The sequence below is a fragment of the Poecilia reticulata genome, chromosome 19 (assembly GCF_904066995.2).
Source record: "Poecilia reticulata chromosome 19, P_reticulata-male-v2, whole genome shotgun sequence".
Taxonomy (NCBI): domain Eukaryota; kingdom Metazoa; phylum Chordata; class Actinopteri; order Cyprinodontiformes; family Poeciliidae; genus Poecilia; species Poecilia reticulata.
The window spans coordinates 369,185-384,938 of NC_088848.1; the positions used below are offsets into that span (position 1 = coordinate 369,185).

Consider the following 15,754-nt stretch of genomic DNA (forward strand, 5'->3'; position numbering starts at 1 on the left):
CTCGGATCAGTGGAATCGATTGTGTTGGAATGTTCTGTTGGTCAAGAGCCTGTAGACATGAACTGATCCGATTTATTGCCGGATCCAGTCCAGCTCTGATTTTGATCTGCAGCATTTCTGGGACCTGAACCTGTTCGTGACCTACATGAAGCTGGGCGAATCCTGACCCTTGACCCTGATTCTAGGAAACAGTGTCTCATGAAGCCCAGCCGGGTCGGATGATCTGGACTCGCCCTCCTTCGGCCCGGAGTCCGGTCCAGATGGAGACCTGGACCGAGGCCGCGCTGCAGCAGCTCTGCCCCGAATCTCATATAGAAAAATATGAAAGTATTTGGTAATTGTCTCTTTAGAATGAACAAATTTCCAGAGATCAAGGCGTCCTGTAAACATATTCTTGTGTGTTCTGACCCGGTCAGCTGAAGCTCCTGTGACAGAACCCGGCTGCAGCAGAACTTCATTATTAACCTGATAAGAGCTGTTGTAGGGAAACGGCTCTGAAACTTTCTCTGGCTTTCTGGGTTTTCTTGCATCTGAATGGACCAAATGAGTCCTTTGTTAGTTTGGTCTCTGAGGCGATCCAGCAACCCGGGTCAAAGCTGCCGGTCCGGACCGGACCGTCTGCTGGGGTTTGAGGTTTAGCTGCTCTGGCCTTAAATCTGAACATTGGACCCTGTCAGTGTTTCCCATCATCAAAAACACAACACAAATGCCTGGGGTCTCATGTGCAACATTTTAATCTCGGTGATGATGTCAGAGTTTCACAGCTGGGCTAGAAAAATAGAATCTGGGATCATAAAAGTCCAGAATGCTGGAACTGAAGATGAGTGGGATCCACACAGAGTTGTGCTCTGATGACCACGAACTGCGGAGCTCACTTCAAACTTAAAGGTGATCTGAAGGATGACTTTAATTTAAAAAAATTAAAATTTTACTTAAAAGTACAAAATATTCCATCATTTTTGTATTTCAGATTAATGAGATTATGTCCAGTAGCAGAATAAAAACTTCATCTGTTTTATTAAATCAGCTGAAAGCAGTAAAGTTATCGTCCATCATCAGTAACAGGAATAAAACCAGGAACCTTTTTCCATCAAGTAAACACTGTTTGGGTTTTAAAAGTTTCCACTTGGAGTCGGATCTCCTTATGAACACGGAGGAGGTTGGATCCTCCAGCACCTGGTGAAGAAACTCGCCGTCCTCTGGCAGGAAGGTTTTGCTTCGGGTCTAGACCAGACCTGCCGCCATGTGGGGAGACGCATGCATGTTGCGTTCAAACATGCATTTCTGAAAAGCTTCCAGGCATCAGATGACCCGAACTCTGAAGGTCATCGCAGACTCTCTCATGTCTGCAGATAGTCGGTCGTTTCATGGCCTCAGCCATTTCCCCGCCTTCGTCTCCTGACCTCGGCCTCCTAACAACGCAGCAGGTTTGTGTCTGAACCGGGTTTCAGTTGGACTTCCTGGTTCTGTTCAGCAGACTTCTTGGTGTGGTAAAGACGTTTCTGGGTTCAGCATTCGGCTCTGAGACGGATGGTATTGCGTTCCGCCTCAGTGACTCTAGAACCAGTATTCAGCTGAAACCCAGATGTTTTTGTCTCATTTGGAGCATCACTGGCCTGAACTCAGCTTTGTTTACATGGAAACCACTCTTAATCTCTGAGGCAGTCCTGACAGTGGCCGTTACAAAGCTGAGGCCAGCTGACAACAAGAAGGGTCGAGTTGTGCTTTGTTGCCACTGGTTTCAGAGCTTCAAAGTCCTACAGTGTCCTGGTTCTGGTCCAGACTGAGCCGGCGCTGCTGAGTGTCCACCTGGTGGCCTCTGGTGGGCTGAGAAAGAGAAACAAGGGCTCAGAAACTCTGCTGTGAAAAGGAGCGAGATACCAAACCCTTGAGGAAACCCTGGGAACAGAATGACTCAGATTCTGGAAACACTTGGAAGTTCCCACTGACAGACTGAACATCTGGACCCAATGATTAGCCCAGACTACAGAATCTATCTGAGCATCTAAAACCAATTGAGGTCACAGTTTGAGGGACCACACAACCCAGTAGGTGGTGCTAGTAGCAGGTGGATTTAATTTTTTATTTCCTTTATTTCAAGCAAGTTTTAGTTCTCTCCCTGGTGGCAGTAACAACCTTTTCAGCTTGTCAATCTTCCTCTTCGGCCTCTAACGAGCCATCATTTGATCCAAGTGCGTTAAACCAGGGAGAGACTAAAACATGCAGGATGCCGGGCCTCCAGGATCAACTTTGGGCGGAAAAGCACAAGTCAATCCATTTACCATTCACTAAATTATATAAGTCATTCATGTCGTAACTGAAACAGAAGAACATTTGCTTTGACAGATGAATTAAATTGTGTTGAGTTTCTGATCTCTAAACATTTGGAAAGTTGGGCTGCTGAGGCGTTCAGGGTCCTGGTGGTTCCTCTCACTTCTCCAAGACCAGATAGGAACCTTTTCATTAAACCTCTTTTCATCAAACAGCTTTCTCTGTGCAAGAAGTTAATATGCAGACATCTTTAGCTGAGGATGTCTGCATCCTCAACTAGGGGGTCCCTGGAAACTGGGGGCTGAACGACTTCAGATTATTTAAGGTCGACTACAACATGATAAAAGTTGACTAGTTGCGGTGACGTTTTAATGATGTAAGCCAGGCTTTATCAGCTAAACTCACTGCAAATATTGATCAAAAACCAGCTTTTGCTGGTCTATCATGCAGAATCAACAGAATCAGAATCAGAACATTATCCTGGACTTCTTCCTGAGCGGCGGAGAAAAGTCTGAAGTCGGGTCTGACTTTCCTTCAACCAGCGGCTGCTGCTGCTGATCGCTGGACATTTAGGAGTTAAATGATCCCACTGACCACAGCGGAGCGTCACCAACCAAACTAATCCTGATTCCTGACCGGATCCCGTTGGTTACAGCTGATCCCAGCGCTGCCTCCAGCTGACCGGCTCTGAACCCACATGCAGACGGCGGCAGAGATCGCCTCCATCAGACCCTCAGGGTGCAGCTTTGCTTCCAGACGTTAGAAGAGCGTAAAGCCAAGCGCCGCGCCAGGCAGAGCCTCTGCTCCCTTACTGGAACTTTCAGTTTCTCTTTGGTAAATTATTTACATTTTTATACGATTGAGCTGTCTGACGAACCCACCTAGTTCACTTCCTTTCATTTTCTTTGAAGAATCTGTTTGGTCACGTGATTGTGACGAGTGGTGGCCCTGTAAAAAGCCATTGCAGAGTAAAGAATCGGCTAGTCGACTAGTTGATGCAATACTGGAAACCTGATCCACTCTACAGTTACCTGGGTAAACCCTGCCGATGCGTTCACTGCCTGAGTCAACCTGAGATACCTCAAAGACCCTGATATCTTGGATGAACATGTTTGAGCCAGGACTCCTGAACCTGGACTACACTTGTGTGATGTGTGACTCACCTGCTGCATTCAGGACCAGAGGATGAAGGCCAAAGAGAAGAATAGAAATAGAAACAGAAACTGGAAAAAAGAAAAGAATCAGTGGAGCTCGCAGTAGGAATAGATTGAAGGTTTTCTGGTTCTTCTTACCTTCTCCTCTAGCTCTTTGATCTGTCGTTTCTGTGCTTCTATACATTCCTCCAGCTCCTTGTTTCTCTGTCCAGCACAAACATATTACAAGGTTCCATGTTCATTCTGCTCTACTTTCAATCCTTTCATTGATATTAATTTCACTGCCAAAGCCGCTCATGTTGTGTGTAAACCCTCATTCCTACTCTGATAATTAAAGGATAAATGAACAAATAATTTTGGTTAAGTTTCTGACGTGCCAGAACTGATCATGATCCTTTAACTCAGCGGCAGAAAGAACCGGCAGGCAGACCAGGAAGCTGGATGTGAACCAGCGGCTCTGCATCAGCTTCACTCATCCTGCTGAGAGCCAGAGCAGCAGCTGCACTCCGGGACTGATGGAGGTTTTCAGAGTGGAGCTGTTCTCTGGGTTTTCTTCGCTGGGGTTATTTTTTATTTTTCCTTTGTGGTTTTCATAGCCCAAATGAATTATGGCTAATAATAATAATAATTATAATCACACGTTACACAAGAGGTTCCCAAACTGTGGGGCGCGCCCCCTAGGGGGGACGCCGTGCCATTGCAGAGGGGGCGCGGGAAGCAGTCAGGATGAAAAGAGGAAATGCATGAACGCTGAATGCGCTGGGTTTTTACCAGCTCTGTTATTCCTCTGTCACTTTTATCAGCAGTTAAAACTGTTTAATCCGTTGTTAACATGTGGTAACCTGTTTTTCCGAGCCACCTTTAAATGCAACATGAGCGCTACGACCATAGACATAATATAAGGATAGACCCTCATGGCCGCTCTCTCCTATTGTCGCTGACGAGATTTAGGGCGGCCATCTTGGAGCGGTCCACCACTCCACTCAGCGTTATGTGTTTAGCAGCACAATGACGTATCAACGCATTTAATCAATCATAACATGTTTTTTTGTTACTGGAAACCATATTCAATCATCTATCAAAGCTACATTTATAAACAATTGTATTATTTAAGTATGTTTTTAATTCATAATTCAGCATAAATATGATTAGTGGCTATAACAATAGAATAGGAATAGAATATTCTGATATTGATGTATGATGAGCATATTACAAAGCACACAGCCGTTCATAACTTATTTAATAAATTATTTAGTAATATCAATACATATTTATATAACTATACAAACACAAATAAATAATGATTAATACTGAATAATATATATTGGATACATGTTTATATTGTTAAGAAATTTTTTTTATACAATTAAATTTAGCAAAAAAACTCTGGCTCTGATTCTTCCTGTTGATCCCGGGTTTTCTCGCGTGGCCACGTGTGGGGACAGAAACACAACAATGCGTGATGACGTCACAGAATTACAGAATTTAATCCAATCAGAAGAAAGTATAAGATAGAACAGGAAACTGGAGAAACACAGATACAAACATTGTTACCTGAGACAAGAAGACAGAGAAATATCAAGGACGTCCTTGGAGAAAGAGCTGGTGCAGAAGTAAAATAAATCAGCTTTTTCTAAATTGTTTCCCTTGTGCACAAACTTTTATACCTGTAGGTGTGTTTTCCTCTTAATGTATTCAAATAAGGCGTATCTCTACTTGACCAACTGGAAGGCATCTCTGGCCCTTATTGAATTTAGAAAGTCCCTGCAATTTGTTCACAAGATCAAACACCTTTTGTTAAATAAGGTAGAAGCAGACTCTCTGAATTCATGGTGGTTTATGGCTTTTCACAGATCAGTGTGAAAAGCTAGAACTTCCTACTGATTGTTTCCCAACAGACAAAGAACAGATCAGAGATCTGCTTTAACTACAGTAAAATATAGATCAATAGGTCAGAATATGTTATAAATTTTAAAACTATAATTATGGTATTTCAATCAAGTCATGATAAATTCTAAAACTAACTTATTTTAAATGTATTTTCTTAACACTATCCGGCTCTACAGCCATCTGGGCAAAGAGAAACAGATGAATGAACCTCACAGGTAGCTGTGAAATTCTGGTTTCTCTTCTGCTCTGCCAGGAACAAACCTTTAATACCGTATTTTAATTCAATGAAAAATCTCCAGAAACCCAATTTGTTCTTCTGCACTCAGCATCTCCAAAGTTTAGTCCTGATATCAAACAAAAGCACTTCCTGATAGCATGGCGGCTAGCTGCGAGTGGCTGTTTCTGACTGAGCGGAGTAATTATGCAGAGCAGGGAGGAGATTGATTATTGTTTCAGAGATTATCTGTCTCATGTTAGGACAGCGAAAGTTTTAATACGTATGTAAAATGTATTTTTTAGGTTAGATGCTGCAGCTTTAAGCAGAGGTTCGGTGTGAGAGTCACTACCAGGTGGAGCAGAAGCGGCGCTCCGTCTGTGAAATATTACTACCTGTAGCGTAGCAGCGGTTCAACAGCGAGAGCAGAACCAGCGTCTTACATCGCAGCTCCAAGACTTAAATCATTTTGCGGGTTATTTGTTTAGCTTTCTGACCGTCATGCTAATCCGGGTGAGTGTTTGTAGCTGTGCTGCTTTAACTGCCATCTGATCCTCTATATGTCTTTTTACTGCAGTGAGCCTCGATGTAGCCAAACTCCATCAAGTATGTCATTGTTTTTATGTCGTATTAGCTTCGTTGTGTTGATGCTTTTTGACCTGCTTCAATTTTCCGCCGCAACACGCAAACGTCCCCATTCACTCAGTGCGTTATAGTTATAGTTCCACATCGCTTAGGATTTGTTGCTGCGCGTTTGGCAGAGTGAAGGAAAGAGGAGACCAGCTGCACAGGCAGGCTGAGAAATGAGATGCAGGTGATCGGTATCGGCAACAGGAGCCAATGATCGCCGAGCACCGATTATGATCGGTGACCGATCGATCGGTACACCTCTAATATACATATAAGTATGTTTTTCAGCCGACGAGTTCTATCTTCAGAGATTCAGCAACTGAGATTGAGTCCAAAATCTGATGTGAGATTCATCCGTGCTGCAGTGAATCCGTCTCTCTTTATAGATTCTCCCTCTTCTTCCTCACATCGTGTCTTTAGGAAACCTTCAAAACAAAAACAGAAGATTTAGGATGTATCTTACTAGTGAGAGAATTACATATAAATAATAGTCTTTACCACCTGTGTAAACTTTGCTGGTGAAAGCTATAACACATAATAAAAGTTTTATAATATGTTACATTGTTTCATTTCTAATATAGGCTCTTGTGTCAGATAATCTAAGTCAATGTTAGAGAATAATAAATTATTTTAGATTTACAGAATCTCAGTTATCCTTCATAGCGGCTGAACCCGTATTACACCGAGCACTGTAGCTAATATTAGCTGGTATCTCGCCGGCGGACATAAATACAGTAAAGTAATATTATAATCACAATATATACACAATAATATGTCCATCTTACTTGTGAAATGTTGTCTGTGGAGCCTCACATCAATAATCCATCGATCAGAACAACAATATCCCTCAGTGCTGAGGCATCTTCTGCTGTTTGCTTGAGCAAAGTAGGAGGGACGACCTCTCCAAGATGGCCGCCGTATTTCCTGCGCCGGAGCAGCCAATGCGTGGTCTACTCTTATATTATGTCTATGGCTACGGCTCTTGTGCTGGGTTTACACCTGTGCGGCAGTGAAGGAGACCTGCTGCTGCTGCTGCTGTGCAGAGCTACGCAGGTGTGTTAGGATCATGGCAGCAAACCAGCAAAACGTAAAGAACTTTTCATAGTTTTTCCCCTCTAACTAACCGACTGTTGAGTAAAGCGGTTGGATGCAGATAATGCTAGCTAAAAGATGACTAGCTAATATCAATACAGCACCTTAAGCTCAACAAGTAGCCTGTAGGCTACTGATGTTGTCTATGTTCAGCTACTTACATTCATTTTGCCACCAAAAAAGTACACCCCCCCACCCCCCCAAACTGCGTAGTTCAACCAGACAGCCGTTTGTAATCCATGGGGGGGCACAGGAGAAAAAGTTTGGGAACCACTGCGTTACACCGATTCGTCCTTAGCTGTTAGGTTTCATACTGAAGGGAAGACTTGATGTCATCTGGAGCTTTTTACTACTTGACATGGCTCTAGTTCTTTTGAAATGAATAGTAATTGGGCAAAAGTGGGATTCTTTGTGGATTATGAACCAGACTGTGACTAAAACTAATGTATCTATAATATATGAAGCTGCTCACCTGCTGTGTGAGCTGAAGCAGTTCCATCCTGTCTCGGAGGATCTGGGCATCTCTTTCTCTTAGCTCACACATTACACATCGTTTCCACTGATCCATGGCTCTCCTCAGCTCCTCTTTCTCTCCTTCTGTTAACATGTCAGACAGGCGACCCTCTCCTTTCATTAGTCCAGGAGTCCTGGAAGCCTCTTCCTGCTGCAGAACCTCGAACAACATGGCCTCCAGCTCCAAGATCCTCTGAGTCAAACACAGATGGTAGAAATGTCCTTTTAGTTTTGGTCTCCCTGGAACCAAAGACTGCAGGAGAAACTCCATCTTGTTATCAGTTTGGAGGATAATGTTTCATTATCATGATGTAGTGATGACCTTTGACCTGTAGTGATGACCTTTGACCTATCATGATGTAGTGATGACCTTTGACCTGTAGTGATGACCTTTGACCTGTAGTGATGACCTTTGACCTATCATGATGTAGTGATGACCTTTGAACTGGCCACATAAAGCCAGTTCCAAAGTGGGCCTTGTACCAGCTGCAGAACATTTCCAGGACCAGGGGCCTCATGCATAAAGCAGCGTGTGCACAAAACATGTGCGACGCCATATTTTACCCACAAGACCGCATGTATAAAAATGAACTTTGCGTCAAAGTGTGTGTAAATACATGCACACTTTTTCGCTGGTGTGAAAATATGCGGCAGCCATGCAAACTTTTTCTGGGAACAATATCAAACTACAAAGCGTCAAAACTCACCTAAATACTCTGAAAACTGACGGCATTCACTGTTTTTTAGACCAAGAAGCATCAAACCAATGTTTTTCATGATTTTAATATTTTATTGCTTAAAAGTAAACGATGAAACTGAACCGCATTTATCCTCAGACAATGAGCTAAACCTAAAAGAAAATAAAAATAAAAAGATGTGAAAACCTCGCTCAAATGCAAATAGTAATTTTCCTCAGTTTTTTTCTCATAAAGATGTAACTCATTGATCTGTGAGCACATGAAATGCGTCTATGGGGTCATTTCATTCTCGCTATATAATAAAACAGGATACACGAGGTGAGATTTCGGATGAGCAATGGGATTTGAGTCTGTCGAGAATCAAAACCTGTTTTATTAATTCTAGACCGCAAATTATTCAATTCAAAGTTTTCCATTGGCTGCACTTTTCTAAAACTAAACTTAATAAGCTATTTCCCTGCGTCTCACCAAAATGTGACAAATGTAAATTAGATGATGGGACTTTGGGTCATCTGTTTTGCTCCTGCCCTAAACTTCTGGTGTAGGATATTTGAATTTTATAGCAACGCTTATGGCAAGCCTTTATGTTTATGTCCGGATAGGCATTTGATCATTTTGGGTTCCTCTAAATCCTCTCTTACTCTTCCCATGTCTCTACAACAGTCACCATCCATCCATCCATCCATCCATCCATCCATCCATCCATCCATCCATCCATCCATCCATCCATCCATTTTCTTTACACCCTTGTCCCTTAGTGGGGTCAGGAGGGTTGCTAGTGCCCATCTCCAGCTAACGTTTCGGGCAAGAGGCGGGGTCACCCTGGACAGGTCGCCAGTCTGTCGCAGGGCACAACAGTCACTAATGTTTGGTTTAGTGGTAGCAAAGCAGGTTATTCTGCGGGAATGGAAATCCTCTACCCCGGCTTGTTTTAAGAAATGGCTTAATGATATGGTGTCTGGGGCTGCACAGTGGCACAGTTGGTAGAGCTGTTGCCTTGCAGTAAGAAGGTTCTGGGTTTGATTCCCGGCCCCGGTCTTTCTGCATGGAGTCTCCATGTTCTCCCTGTGCATGGTGGGTTTTCTCCAGGTACTCCGGTTTCCTCCCACAGTCCAAAAACATGACTGTCAGGTTAATTGGCCTCTCCAGATTGCCCCTAGGTGTGAGTGTGTGTGTGCATGGTTATTTGTGTGTCTCTGTGTTGCCCTGCAACAGACTGGCGACCTGTCCAGGTGACCCCGCCTCTCGCCCGGAATGTTAGCTGGAGATGGGCACCAGCACCCCTCCCAACCCCACTAAGGGACCAGGGTGCAAAGAAAATGGATGGATGGATGTGGTGTCCTGTATCTATCTTGAGGAAATTCGATACTCTTTGTCTGACAATCATCAGAAGTTCCTTGATGTGTGGGGTCCTTTCAATAGATACATACAAAACAATGGGCTAAAATGACTGTCGTATTCATCTGGACATGTATTTTCTTTTAATTTATTAGCCCGAGCAGCTAAGCGCTGCAAAGGCCTATTGAAATTGTGCTGTTTATTATGATTCTGGTGCCAAATGAATTGGCTTTTTGGGGGCTTTATCATATTCAAAAACTCACCAAACTTGGCGGCCGCATAGAGCCCGTGTAAAATTTACGTATTTTAATGTCGTAGCAAAAATCGCAAAAGAAACGGCTCAACAGCGCCACCTAGACCCTTTCCTATTCACTTACTTTATCGTAGAGACTTGAAATTTGGTACACTTGTAGAGCTCTCCAAGATACTCAGAATTTACAATTAATGTCATAGTGCAAGTATGACAGGAAGTCGGCCATTTTGGATGGAAGTTCCAATTTTGGCCGTTTACAGTCGTCCCATTTGATCGAACTCCTAGGGATTTCGATCAATCGGCTTCAAACTCGGTCAGATCGTTCATAAGGCATGGCCGATTAAAAGTTTTCAAAACGGTGAGTTTTTGTGCATGCTGAAGGGGTGATACCAGGGGTCAAAGTTCACCTATTTGCCATGAAACACAAAACTGTTATAACTCTTACAAAAAAGCTCACAGAGGCACCAAACTTTCAGTGATTGATCATCATCGCGTGCCCTACAATACCCAATGGTCAAATTATGACATCACTTAGGCCATGCCCCCTGAAAACAGGAAGTGTCATGTTTTACTCTGAACGGTCCCTTTCTGACCCCTTTGACCTAATCAACATGAAACTGTGTCCACAGACAGAAAACATGTTGGTGTGTTACAGATTCCAACCCCGTTTGTTTTCCATGGAGTAGGTGGGCATGGCAGCGTGGCAAAGTGACCTGTAACACCGTCGCCATACGTTTGGCTCTAGATTCCACAATTTTGAGCCAAGCTGCACCAAACTCACTTGGATCGATTCTTGTGGGCCCCTCGACAGGAATCCATAAAAATATTTGGGGGGCATGGCCTAATTTCTCTATGGTCCCCCCTACAATATTTTAATTGATCAGTCCCAAGGCATGCTTTAACCTAGAATTATGAAACTTGGTACACATGTGTATCTTATCAGGATCTACAAGAAAGTCTTGGAGCCATGGTCCAAACCCAACAGGAAGTCGGCCATTTTGGATCAAAGACGCCATTTCCTGTTTTTCAGAGATGTTGCATCTGATCGAACTCCTCCTACATCTTTTGAGATACAGACTTCAAACTCAGTCAACAGAGAGTTGAGACATTAAAGGTCAAAAGTTATCACAGGAATTTTTGTATGTCAAAGCATGTGGGTGTGGCTAAGTGCCAGACTTTGACTATTCCCCATGAAATATCAAGATGCGATAACTTCCACATAGGTCACAGCTGCATAAGACCTCATATGTCTTACTACAGACAACTCCTCATCACATTCACATGGTCAATTGATGACATCACCTTAGCCACACCCACTTCCGACAAAAATTCACCTGTTTTCTCTATTGTATGTCTTACTTTTACTGTGTTACTGTGGAATTAATCCTCTGCCAACTGACATAAAATGACCTGATGATGAACTCCATCAATGCTGGCTGACCTGTGGGGGCGTGGCCAACTGGCTGTCCCTCGCCATATGCATACGATTGTCTCTAACTCACACATGCACCTTCCGATTGGCACCAAACTGGATACGTTACATCGGTCGATCTGCACCAAATTTTCAGTTTGTCGTTAGGGAACCATGCCGAACTGATCGATGCGCATGGCCTGGCGACCGCGCCCTTATCCTGCTCGAGAGCGTACACAGTGGCAGGCGGGCGACGGTGCTGGATCCCCCGCGGTGGCTATAGGCCGAGCGGCGCTTGGCTGCGAGGGCCGCTTGAGGCTCCGCGGAGCTTTAATTTTATTGATCTTTTCTTCATTATTATTTTTACTGTGATTATAATTGATTGTTTTTACCTTTTATTGATATTCCATATTTTATGGTGAGCTGTTTGATACAATGTCTCCAGAAATGTCTGTTGTTCGCTTGGACTCTGTCTCATGCTTGATTACACTCTACAGTCTGATGTGCCCATATTTTATCCTCTCATCAGACCTTCAGTTAGCTGACAGTGTTTTGACTGTTCTGTTTTGTTGATTTTTGTTTTTGTTGCTTTTGTTTACTTTTTGTTGTTTTTCTTTATGTTTCTTCTTCTATCTTGGCTGTTTAACCTTGAAAAATCATAAATAAATAAATAAATAAAAAGAAAACAGGGTTGGACCAGCAGATTAACTCCAACCTGCTGATTAAAAATAATCAACAGGTTTGATTATTTTTAAGGTGATTAAAGTGTGTAGACAATCCCGTAAGTACGTAGCTGCGCTAAAATGTGGAGCATTTTGGCTCTGATGGAGAACATCAGAAGGATTCAGAGGGAGGATTGATCAGAGATCATATTGATCTCCTGGTTTATTAGTGTTTAGATTAATCCAGACTGATCTTCCTGGATCTCTGAGCAAAACTTAAAGCAGGAGCCGAGCGGTACCGGTACCGGTCCAGCTGCAGCCATCGAGCCGCCTGCTTTGTGAATGAGCCTTATGGACAGAAAGCATCTTTATTCTGTAAATGTACAACTTATACACATGAGTCCACTATATCGAATAAACGTCCACTTTCCCACTCAAAGACTCTCTGTCTTTAAATCCCGGCTGAACGCTTTGCTGCTGTTCTAACTGGCGTTTTCATGATCTCTTTATTTAGAGATTTTATTTGGATTTTATTTTTTTCTTTAAAATTTATTATTTTTATTTTTGTGAGGTAACCTTATGTGTCCTGAAAACACCTTTTAAATAAAATATATAATTTTTATTTTTATAAACTCATATTGCAACAGACAAGGACGTTGCCATGGTTACTGCTTCCCGTGGTGTCAGACTTCCAGGTATTTATACTAATTTACATTAATATGTATTTATGGGTGGCGACAGGCGACCAGCAGCTGCTCTATTTCCTAAAAATTAGGATTTATAAAGTAAAGGTGCTCGGCCAGGTGCGGCTTTATGCATCCCATTGTTTTTGTACGCCCCACTTTTCTAAATGTTTCCGTACGGCAAGTTTTAGTGTGAAAATTGCGCATTTATACACGAGGCCCCAGAGGACTAAAGTCTCAGACCTGAAAAAATCATCCAGGCGTTTAGTGGCTTTGATTCCTGCAGCAGGTCAGACTGACAAACCAGAAGCTGCAGCTGGAGACCTGAGTAGAACCAGGAGGGTGGAGACACCAGCTGGTTCTACACCACCTGGATCTACACCAGCTGGTTCTGACTAGAACCAGGAGGGTGGAGGCACCACCCAGTTCTATGCCACCCGGTTCTACATTCCATCACTGAGACTTTAAACTGCTGCCAGTTCATAAATCACTAAACGGATTAAAGATCTGCTGCTGGATCAACCTGCTGGTTCTGGTTCTGCTCTGCATCCAGAACCAGAACCAAACATGGAGAAGCAGCTTTCAGCTTCTATTCACCACAAAACTGATAAACAGCCGAAACGCTGAGTTCCTTTAAATCCAGACTAAAAACTAATTAGTTAGAGCTTCTCCAGTAATAACTGGAACATCGCAAAGTGTTTATCAACGGATCATTGTTTTCCTGCTTTTCCATTTCAATATGTTTTCTGCTTGTTTGATTTTCTTTCTAATCTAAGCTACTTTTTGAGGCAGAGTAGCTTATTAGCATAGCACAATAACTTAAAGAGGAGGGTTGTTGGATGTGTTTGTTCTTATTTCAATATTGTTTCTAAATACAGGAAATGATGTGGCTAGACTGACCTTATGGGCCTGATCCATGGACTGCTTCCTGAAGTCCAGCTCTTCATCCAGGTAACCTTTCTGTTTTCTGAAGAGATCCTGGAGACAAATCAGACAAAATATGATGAATTTGAGCTTCAAAGAATCATTCTGATGATAGAAATATATTCAAACACTGTGAATCGGTTTGTGGCAGTTGTGACTACAGTCATTCACTTATTGATGGTCTTAAAGTTCATGTCAGTGAGTAAAACCTTCAGATCTTCCTGCTTAAAACGATTATGAAACTGTGTGAAAATCAGTTTTTTCATCAATTCTTCCACTGATGTCATGAGATTTCATTTATAATTTTATTAAAAACACAAATGTTGGTCAGACAGTTTTACTTCCTGTTGATAGATGATTTCATCTGGGAGCTGCAACCCTCACTCACACTGACCTTTAACCTTTTATCAGATTCTGCTGAGATATTGCTACAAACCAGCAATTCACACTGAACTGAAGCTTCATGTTGTGATGATTCGATGGATAAAATCAGATCCTCTGCATTAATACTCCATCCATCCATCCATCCTTCCTTCCTTCCTTCCTTCCTTCCTTCCTTCCTTCCTTCCTTCCTTCCTTCCTTCCTTCCTTCCTTCCTTCCTTCCTTCCTTCCTTCCTTCCTTCCTTCCTCGGGTCTCGGGGGCAGCAGCCTCAGGAGGCCCAGACTTCCCTCCCCAGCCTCTTCCAGCTCCTCCAGGAACCCCAAGGCGTTCCCAGGTCATAGAGAGACATCGTCCCTCCAGGTGTCCTGGGTCTCCCCTCCTCCCGGTGGGACCTGAACTCCCACCGGGGACCTGAACTCCCACCGGGGACCTGAACTCCCTGGTGAGGAGTTCAGGTCCCCTGGACGCCTCCTCACCAGGGAGGCGTCCAGGAGGCATCCTGACCAGATGCCCGAGCCTCAACTGGCTCCTCTCGACGTGGAGGAGCAGCGGCTCTACTCTGAGTCCCTCCCGGATGACCGAGCTTCTCTCTCTAAGGGAGAGCCCAGCCACCCTGCGGAGGAGGAAACCCATTTCGGCCGCTTGTACCCGTGATCTCGTTCTTTCAACCATCATAGAGTCCATTAGAAAAGGTTTCTGTCGCCAGAGCATCAGCAGCAGGTTAACTGTCGTCATGGAGACATCATTTATAAACATCTTTGTCAGATTATAGAGCCGGTCTGACAGCAGAAAGGTCGTCTTTACCTTCTCGTTCTCGATGTCCAACATTTTCTGCTGCAGAGCCGACTTGGTCACTTCAATGGACTCCAGCCACTGGAAGAGCAGACAGGCAGTCAGGTGGTTCTGAACTGTGCAGGCGCTGCTTCTCTAGAGGACAAGAAAAGCTCTACACAACTAAACTAGGCTTGTTTCCACAAGTGGTTTGAATCTGGATTCAGTGATCTAGATCAGTGTCTGCATGTAGGGGTTAGGGTCCCTAACCCAGACAAACACACCTGACCTGCATGCCTGGGTGGTTAAATGGCCTCTGCAGCATTGATGGCTGCAGAGGAAGTCCTGAAAGGATTTGTTCTGGAACAGAGACACATGTTGAAGATGCAGGCCGGGGAGCTGAGGGCCACTGATCTAGATGAAACATGTAGATGAGGTCATTGCCTCTGAAACACGGCACCTTCCCCGCTTTCCTCCAACCAACAAATACTATTGTTACCTTTAACAAAGTCATTTCATTTTGCATTTGATATTCAAGTAAATATATTGAAAGCAAACATTTCTCTTGCTTGATGTGTTAAAATCAGTTGAAGTGGGAGCCTTTAGACCAGATGTTTCTCACCTTTTCTGCCAGAGTGAGCACCGTCCTTGCATGGATCACGGTCACCTGCTCCTCATTGGACAAATTCTACAAGAAAAAACCAGCAGGTTAGATCATAAGCACATATTTTCAAGTGAGTATCAACAGAAACAGAGGAAAGACTCATGTGAAAGGCCCTTCAGCTAAAGTTGGGTCTGTTCAGATTGGGTTTAGGGCCTGTTGCTGCCTTACACCGAGTTCTAAGGATGGTCTCTAAAGACGGTTTC

The 15,754-nt window shown here is 43.5% G+C and overlaps 1 protein-coding gene and 1 long non-coding RNA gene across 7 annotated transcripts in view; both read right to left on the reverse strand.

Annotated features, from left to right (window-relative positions):
- Positions 1–718: 718 nt before the first annotated feature.
- jakmip3 (Janus kinase and microtubule interacting protein 3) overlaps positions 719–15,754 on the reverse strand; it is a 28,688-nt gene continuing 13,652 nt past the window's right edge. For 4 of the 6 annotated variants that reach the window (XM_008403041.3, XM_017303462.2, XM_008403043.3 and 1 more), the window contains 7 exons: positions 15,510–15,575; positions 14,921–14,989; positions 13,710–13,787; positions 7,724–7,957; positions 3,564–3,629; positions 3,435–3,494; positions 719–1,827 (listed from right to left, as the gene is read on the reverse strand). In XM_008403041.3, the coding sequence (XP_008401263.1) occupies positions 3,444–3,494; positions 3,564–3,629; positions 7,724–7,957; positions 13,710–13,787; positions 14,921–14,989; positions 15,510–15,575 (564 nt within the window). In that variant the 3' untranslated portion in view covers positions 719–1,827; positions 3,435–3,443. The other 2 variants (XM_081600373.1, XM_081600374.1) reach the window with 1 other exon arrangement.
- LOC145549068 (uncharacterized) lies at positions 4,889–7,717 on the reverse strand. Its single transcript, XR_014085005.1, has 2 exons — positions 6,945–7,717; positions 4,889–6,584 (listed from the first exon to the last, which is right to left on the reverse strand). It is a non-coding gene; the product is annotated as an uncharacterized LOC145549068 (long non-coding RNA).